Source organism: Condylostylus longicornis, unplaced genomic scaffold, assembly GCF_029603195.1.
Source record: "Condylostylus longicornis isolate FDR11 unplaced genomic scaffold, ASM2960319v2 ptg000027l, whole genome shotgun sequence".
NCBI lineage: Eukaryota > Metazoa > Arthropoda > Insecta > Diptera > Dolichopodidae > Condylostylus > Condylostylus longicornis.
The window spans coordinates 694,567-703,636 of NW_026577996.1; the positions used below are offsets into that span (position 1 = coordinate 694,567).

At 30.8% G+C, this 9,070-nt stretch overlaps 1 protein-coding gene across 1 annotated transcript; it reads right to left on the minus strand.

Annotated features, from left to right (window-relative positions):
- Positions 1 to 1,981: 1,981 nt before the first annotated feature.
- LOC129607338 (integrator complex subunit 1) lies at positions 1,982 to 9,018 on the minus strand. The gene is made up of 4 exons (XM_055518284.1): positions 8,682 to 9,018; positions 7,557 to 8,626; positions 6,064 to 7,502; positions 1,982 to 6,014 (listed from the first exon to the last, which is right to left on the minus strand). The coding sequence occupies exons 1-4, from the start codon at positions 8,948 to 8,950 to the stop codon at positions 2,439 to 2,441; spliced, it is 6,354 nt and encodes a 2,117-aa protein (XP_055374259.1). The 5' UTR covers positions 8,951 to 9,018; the 3' UTR covers positions 1,982 to 2,438.
- Between the last annotated feature and the right edge of the window lie 52 nt (positions 9,019 to 9,070).

Consider the following 9,070-nt stretch of genomic DNA (forward strand, 5'->3'; position numbering starts at 1 on the left):
TTTATTTTAATAAAATCTAAAAAATATAATGAACAGTATAAAAGCTTATAGCTATGTACATGAAAAGCTTAGTTTTTAAGTCACAAATTTTAGAACGAAACTTTGATTTTCCTTAAATTTTTGAATGCAAGTCGAAACTTTTTTTATACGCTGCTTCATTTCTCAGGCGATTTGTGAAATAAAAAGCCAAATTTTACGAATAAAAATAAAAATAATTATAAAAATAAAAATAAAATTACGAATAAAAATAAAAATAATTTTTTACTTTTTTTCATATTCAAATAAGCTTTGAAAAAGTTCATTTGATATAATTTTCATAGAACCTTGTACAATAAGTTTCACTTACGTCAAAAAGTAAATTTTTTGGTTGTTAAAATCAAAAAATCAAGTTTAAGTGATTGATATAAATCTGATCATAACTTCATAAAAAAACATACAGTTAAATAAATTATCTTGTTTTTGAATTTATAAAACAAAAAATTGAAAGTTTAGTTCCAGACTTTAATTCTATAATTCAGCACAATAAGGTTACAAGAAACTGCTTTATGATGCACAATGTGCAATGCCTATTAAATTTTGTTCACAGTAATAAAATAGGTGAAAAGGTTGAAGGGGGGGGGGGGGGGGGCGCACTTTTTAGGAATCGCTTAGGGCGACGAATACATCAGAACCGCGCCTGTGTACAATCATATGCATTTCACAATGAAATAATTTTATTTTGTCAAAAGCTGCTAAAAGCACAATAAATTGATTTTCTGTGTTTATTAAAAGGAACTTTGTATAACAAGTAAAAATAATTTATAGTATTGAAAAGAAAATATAAGGATTTTTAAATGAAAGAAATAATAATGTAATCTATTAATAATTAAGATTACTTACCAACTAAAATTAAACTTTATATAACATATACATATGTGTTTATGAAATATATGAATGGTTAAAAAAAAAGCAAAACTAAAAACCAAATCAGAAGATATATTTTTTATATTCAAAATTCTGTTTCCATTTACGACATATACAAAGGTTGAGCTATATAACATGTACAGTAACATGGGAATAATTTTCAACAACAATATTTTCTATACCGTTTTATGATGGCAAATAACTAGAGTGAAACCCAATATTTTTGTTACTAGATAATGATCAACAGTAAAATAGTTTTGAAATAAATTTGAACAACTATTGTATAACAGTATTTCAGTCTGTTTTTTTTATGTTTCAACTTTTTTTTTCAAATAGATCAAAATTATTCAATTTAAAATGATTAACTTGGTTACTTCAACTATACGATTCAAAATTTTATCTTTATAAAATAAGATTTATTTCGGCATTAGCTTCCCCTGTTTTTCTTTTTATTTTTGCTATTTTTAATATATTTTTGAACTTTGAATGTCATTTGGTTTTTAAGCAATTGAAAACAAAATTAAGTTTATTTCCGCTTCCTAAACTTGATTATTTAGAAATAAATACATGTAATCACAAAAATGTAAAATAAATTAATGCTCTATGTTGATTCATTAATAAATTTTTGTAAGTACAATTTAATTATTATAATTACTTTCATTTTAATATTTTTGCATTAATACTAATGATAACATACTGTTAAATAATATGTTATTTGCTCATAGATTACTATCAACAATGTTTATTCATTCGCGTAATTCTCTGATCAACCATCCGAGGGGAATCACTTGAAAGAACGTTTCAGTAATTAAGAATCATAAAATAAAAATACGATGAATATTACAGCATAAAGACGTTTATGCATTCATTGCACGGTTTTTCTTTAATATAAGTATATACATACACATGTATATATTTTTTTTTTGTTTATATTTTTTTATTATATAACCTTGAAAGTGCAACCGCTGTAGTATTGATTGTTATAAAGTTATTTAATTATGTTTACATCAATTTCTAGCAAGGAATTATTGTTATGACGTCAAGTGAATAATAGGAATTAAAACTATTTATATAATAATCAGAAAATACCAAATTGTATTCATTTATTTATAAAGTAGTTCGAATAATTTAAAGATTACCAAAATTGAATACAGCAATCATATCAATGAACTTTTAATTATTCGATTTTAATAATAATTAATAACCAAAGTGACAGCGTTTATAACCCTAAAGTATCTAATCTTTCAAAAGCATCTGTACTTTCGAATTCTCATACTTTTACTATTTGAAATCTACTTTTAAGCATTCTTTCATTAAATTTATAACACATCAGTTATTACTAACAAAAATTCGCAAGATAATCGCAACTGAAGGTATGTCAAAATATTGTTTGCAGAGTACACATGTAACGAATTTTTCATTTATTTCATTGATTCAATATTTATAAAATTGATAAAATTTGTTCTCCTTACTAACTATATTATAAAGCTAATATATATTTAAAACTTATATAGTAGTTTGTTATCATGTACCATTTAACATCCATGTTGTAATTTTAATGTTTGTAAGCATTTTTTAATTTGCGTTGTTGTATTTAATTTTGATTCAACATTTAACTCAAAAACAGTTCTTAGAATTTCTGATGCATATTCTTGTAAACAAACTACAATTTCAATCAAATTATCAACAGCTGAAGACGCAACTGCGGAATTTTCGTCTTTCAAGCATTGAATATAAGCTAATAAAGTAGTTTTGTTAACGTCTTTTTTGCCTGGATTATGTTTTAAATGTCTTATTAGCAAAATATAAGCATTTGTACGAATTTGTGTGCTTGGTGAAAATATGAGTTCTAAAAGTCTTTCATATAGTTCATCAAGTAGCGCTGTTCTCTTAAATGTAAGACTTTCAATATCTTGTAATGGTTGCAATATGACCTCTTCAGAACTTGAATGACGTATAATATTAACCAAATTATGAAAATGGGGTGAGATTTGAGCTTGTTTTGAATGAGGACCGCCTAAGGCAAATGATGCAGCTCCTCTACTTTCTATGTCCAGTTGCGATGTTGTGTTAGATGCACTGGTTACAGCTTCTTCAGTGTCTAATTGTATAATGGGTGGTGTTGGTTTATGTTCCTGTTCATCTAAATCAAATTCCTGTTTTGAAGTTTCCTCATCATTTAACTCTGGTTTGGTAGAAGTTTTATGTTTTAATAAGGATAAACCCTGTACAAGTTGATTTAAGGCTTGCAAACCACGAAATTTTATTGATAATTCCTGCATCAAGCCTGTGTATTGTTCAATATAAGCTAAAGCACTTACTGGGTTATTGTTGATATATGCTTGAAGAAGCTCTACAAATTTTAACAAAATCGGGTAAGCTTCCTTAGCGCGGGAATGGTGTTTGAAAAACATAAAATAACAATCCAAGGACATTTGAAACGCTTGTCTGTAAACATCTTCAAATACTAATGGTTGAAGAAGTTCTAAAATTCTTACCACTTGATGTAATCTGGATACATGGTATTCAGTTCTTAGTACTTGTATGTCCATATGTGCTTTCCCTTGTATCAACGCTGATAACACTGCCAGTTGTCGCAAAAATAATGTTGGATGTGATGCGGCTAATTTGCGTATTAAAAGTTCAGAATCGCTTCCCATTGCTTGGTAATCCTTTTGTGTTTGGAGACTTGTAAACGTTGTAATTATGAAATTTGTTATTTTATCAGATCTACAAGCCACAAGATTCTGTGCATTTGTTGTGTATATTGTTTCCAGTTCATCATCCAGAAATTTTATTGTCGGTAGCATCAAATAGATTTGTTGTAAAAATTTTTGCTTGAGGGTGTCTAAACAATCGTAGGACCGAACAAACTGTACTAGTTCCATAATTTCAAAAGTTTTTTCGTCAACAATTTTGATAAATAATGTAACTCTTGAGCTCAATTTTTCGTTTGTCACATTTGACTCCCCATTTAATTCAATTTCTTTGAGGGATTCGTTCAGGGCATATTCTGTAAAAACTTTTGCTTGAGGCATTGTTAAAGTTAAAATATACTCTTTTTGTTCGTGTTTGGGAACAGCCTTATCGCGGCCTTGCCACATTTTTGGGTTATGTATTAAAGCATCTATAAAATTCAATACGGCTGAGCAATCGTAATTCTTTTTGTATATTGACAACAAAAATTTTAAACTTTCACTTAAAGTTTGCCAATTTGCTTGATGACATAGTAATGATAACATGTAAAACTTAAACTCATTTGAAGTACATCCAAATAGTAAATCCATTTGTAAAATTTTATTAACTGTAATTAATTCAGAATCTACTTCAGCTAACCAATCGACCAAAATTCCTTTTTTGTCAAAACAACATTCCTCCATTTTTACTTCGTTTTTATTTGAATCAATTTTTAGTACTGAAACTAGAGCTTCAACCAAATTTTCTGTTTTGCGATGTTCAATCATATCGTTAACAAATTTTCGTCCTTGACATTCTAGTTCAGTAGCCTTCTCAGTCATCAAAATTTGAATGAAATCTTGTTTTTCAGTTTGAATAACTTTTGCATCTAGAGTATGACGAATGAAAGTTTTTCGTTTATTGGTCAAAATATTTAATAAAGCTGTATTTTCTAAATCAGGAGTAGCACTGAGACTAAGTATGATTTTGTCAATTACTTGTAACATGAAGTTATGGTTCTCCACTTTTTCGGGAACATAAGTTAATAATGCTCTAAAAAATGTGCACGCGTGTGTTTTTTGAAATATATTTTGAAAAACGTAAGGACCATGAGGGGATTCTACTAATCTCATTAGGTATAATAATGCTTTTCCAGAAGAAAATACTTGAATGTCTTGTGGTTTAGTTGTTCTTTTCACGGAAGAAATTTGATCTCTTCCTAAAAGTTGATGAATTAGTTTTCTAAATCGTATGTTGTTGAGTTTGGTCATATTTGGATTTTTCAAAATTATATCAACAATTTCATCAACTTCTTTTGATCCTTTTGAAGATGATTGAGGTTTTTCAGTAGACAAAATTGTTTGAAATTGATCCAAGTTAATTGACTCTAAAACATAAATGCCAGTTTTTGGCAGATCAGGAGAAGAGGTAGCACATAGTTCTAAAGCTGTGACAGTTATATGCCCATTCTTAGCACCACGCGCTCTTTGAATTTCAATTAACTGTGCAAGATATGCTTTATTTAGTACTGCATTTCTCACTGCTTGAAATTGTTCAATTACTGCTTGATCCAATAACGCGAGTAACTTTGACATAGATGTTATTGGAGTGCCAAAATTTTGTACGAATAAAACAATTTGGTCTGGCGTTAAGTCATGCATAGCTGCCTCCACTAATCTGTCTACCGGACTACGAATCATTTTTAGCTTTAACCAATCTGGCAAAAATGTTACAGGTTCATTTGTTTCAATGGTAAAAGCTTGAGGTATTGGTCGCCCTGGAGGAAACCAATAATCTAATATTGGAATCGAATTTGGAATTGTTGTCGTTGAATGGGTTAGTAAAATAACAAACGCATGAATAATATTCAAGTGGATGGGCAGTTGCACCCCATCATCAAAATGAACCATTAATAGGTCAGGATATTCAGCCCATTCATATGGTGGTTTTGTATCACGTAACTTTATTATGTAATTATTGAACATCACAAATAGGCAATTCAAAGTTTGCAATCGATTCTGTTGCTCGTTTTCATTGGGTTCACCTACCATCATTGTAGAAGGTGTTTGTATGGGTATAATATGTTGAAATATTGTACTTCGTTCAACAATTAATTGCGACATATCCATTACATGATCCAGCATATCTGGGACAGGATCATGCAAGGTATGGGCTGCAATAAACTGTATATAAATCATTACAAGTTCTGGGTTGTTTTCAATTTGACACGCTGCTCTTAGCTGAAGAATTATTAGTGGACGGGCATGAATAAAATGTGGAATATGGGGAAGATGTCTAAGTAACCAATCACTTGCAGGATCTTCTTCATCATCAGGTTTTTTAAAAGTTTGCAATAACAGTTTCAATGCATTTGTCGCCATAATCCGAGACTGCTTACATGTTGACGCCAATCGACGAAGAAAATACTCCAAAACCTAAAATTTAAAGTTCTATATTAATTAATATTTAAAGTTATTTACTTACTTCACAGGAAGTTTGTTTATCAGCATTTTCATTTCTTAGAAAATTTCTCAAATATTCAAGTAATTCAACATCTCTAACATTATCTGAGCTCATATTAGACGAATTAGCTAATAAAAATTCACATAAACATTGTACGGGTAAATGACTAAAATCGCCGTCACTATTTTGTACCAAATCAATTAGCCAAGGCATTGATTGAGTAGTTCCTTGCCTCTGTATTATATCTAGCAATAGATCAGGTTTTCGACTTCGGCACAATAAATGTCCAAACTTATAAGTCGCATTTAATTGTTGCAAATTGTCTATAGTGTAGTTAGGCGGACGTCTTGGTGGGCCCATAGGATCCATCCATGTCAACTGAGACAATAATAACGAATTTTGTTCTGTTATTACAACTTTTGAAGATGCTGCTGCAAGATGAGTTTCGAATTCCAAAATATTTTGTTTTTCTAGGACTGACAATTGCAATTCTTCTGAAATTCTAATATCATGAAACTGATTTGTGATACAAATCTCCATTAACATTCTCAAAATTGGATAATGTTCCCAACAGTAAGCCCCAAATGTTGAAGGATTATGTGAGGAAAGCATTAGCAAAATAACCCACGCCTTCCAATATAAAGTGGTTATAGCCAATTTTGGAGGCTCATAACCTACAGGTAAATGAATATTTTCCGGATGATGATATTCTGCCATACTAAATAAAAAATCAATTATATCAACTTTATTTGCCTCGACGGCTGGATAATCGATACATTTTAAAGCTGAAGCTCTTTTAATTGTCTGTTCTATAACATCATAAGTATCCTGAATACTGAAAGGAATTTCTTTTGTGATTCCAATTAATATTATTCTCAACAAGGAATCCTCGTGGACAGGAGTTTCTGAGACCAAACGTAGAAGAGCTACACGCTCTGGTTCTGGAGGCCATTGATCACATCTGGAATATTGTTCTGGGGAGTCTAACAACAAAATACGATGGAGCGCTTGGGTGTACTCATTTGCTTGCGGATTAAATAATATTGGAACAACTTGATGCATCCATGTTAGGGCATCCAGCTGAATTTGTGACATTTGGGCATAAAATGCTAGAAGGATTGGATTGTTTCGCATATCTCTTCCAGCTCTTAAAGAAACATTAGCCTCTCGTACTTGAGGTGATACTGTTAAGAACATACAAAGGCAAGTTATTTCAACTATTGCCAAAAATATTCTTTCTTTAAATTCTGACTGTTGAATTTGTGGTGCAAGATCTGGTCTTGAAACTAAAAATGATTTACAAAATTCAACCAAATTTATGTCGTAGCGCAGCATTTTCACCAATTCTCTTAGAAAAACTCTTAAAGTTCGTAAACAGTCTTCACGCTGCAATAAAAACTCTTGATAAATTTCAGCCAAATGTTTTGCAGACTGTTCAGGTTTGGTTTGAAACATATTTGCTAAAAATTTAAAACCTTCGTGAATTAAACATGCAGATTATTAAAATTAATTACCTAGCATTCCCATATTGTTCGGGTTTCTGGCGTTTGATAATTCGTTTTGAACCACTAATTTAAGAGCTATAAAAAGTATATCTGGTTGCTGAAGAAGCATTTCTTTAAGACATAGCATGTAAATATTTATTAATGGTTTAGTCTTCAACCTCATTTTCACTAACGTTGCTAAAACTTCATGATCTTTTTGCAAATGACTTGTAATATTATAACATATATAGGTTAAAAGTTCTTGAGCAGGTCTCATTAGTTTTCCGTTATGAATCCATAACTCAAGTCGAGAAATCGACAATGATCTAACTTCTGGTATACCAGAAGTAGATGAAAGAAATTTCAAAAAATTTCTGGTTGAACAATCTTGTTGTTGTCTTCTATTCAATTGCTCTTTTATAATATCAGAGACATATTTTTCTACTATGTTAGAATTATTGGCATATCGATCTTGAACTGGGCATTCTAAGTCACTTGTTTTTATTTCTCCATGCAACGAGTTGTCTCCAGAATCATCATCGATTACCAAATATTCTCTATTCGAACTACCTGGTAATGGAACATTTGTTGATGTGGAGGTAGGGGTCCCGCCACCGCCTTCTGGTTGCAGTAAGGATTTTGGTGGAATTTTAGTTTTAAAAGCAGTGCAAATATTTTCTACAAAAGGCGCACAATCGCAAATGTCGACCCAAAGTCTCTCATTAGCTGCATCATCTATATATGTTTTCACAAAAACTTCTGGCCAAGTTTTTTTATCATGATAACCCCTAGCAAGAAGATTTGCGGCTAAAATGTGTGCTGTTGGATTACTTCTTCCTTTAAATGTATTATGAATATCACGTTTTAAAATTGAAATCAAAGCTGATGTAACAACATAATTGCAAAATAAAGTGGGTCGCAATTTTGCCAAATACAGTAACGACAACGAAAGAATATTGTCAGTTTTATTTCTATTAGAAGCAATCAATTTTATCGCACCACACACTAGTCCAACAATTGTGTCTGAATCCTGTTGGTCAATTGCTGTTAATACGGAATTAACTAGATCTTGTGGTTCACATTCTACCGCTGCTTGTTCCCTGTAAAAAAATTATTCGGTAAAATGTAGATAAAAATAACTTATACAAATATTACCAAGGTTCAAGAGAACTGGAACTGCTACTACCTTCGCCCGATAATCTTGGTACATTCCCAATAGTTCCACCTATTTTTGTTTTCTTTGGAACTGATGACCCAACTAAGCTGGTCGTTGGTTCCCTTTTGCGATCTGTAACACTGGATATTATTTTTTTATCACCCGAACTCGAAGCTGGTTTTGTTCCTAATGCGAAAAGTTCACTGCCATGAGGAGCACCTATTTTAGCTTTAGAAGAGCGCGAACTTCCTGGCTTATTTCTGTCCATTTTGATCCATTAATTCTAGTAAAATTTTTCACAAAATAATTTTTAAAAAAGAGTGTGTAGTTTGTAATTTTTTGTTTTTAAAACAGGCACAACATGTCAAAAAAAACGTCAAATCATATA

Bases quoted from the DNA above. Each gene is read 5' to 3' on its own strand.
- LOC129607338 (XM_055518284.1), bottom strand. From the start codon at position 8,950: ATGGACAGAAATAAGCCAGGAAGTTCGCGCTCTTCTAAAGCTAAAATA. The intron at 7,503-7,556 runs GTAATTAATTTT...TTAAATTTTTAG, and splicing joins GAACAATATGGGAATGCTAG to CAAATATGTTTCAAACCAAA. The intron at 6,015-6,063 runs GTAAGTAAATAA...TTTAAATTTTAG, and splicing joins ATAAACAAACTTCCTGTGAA to GTTTTGGAGTATTTTCTTCG.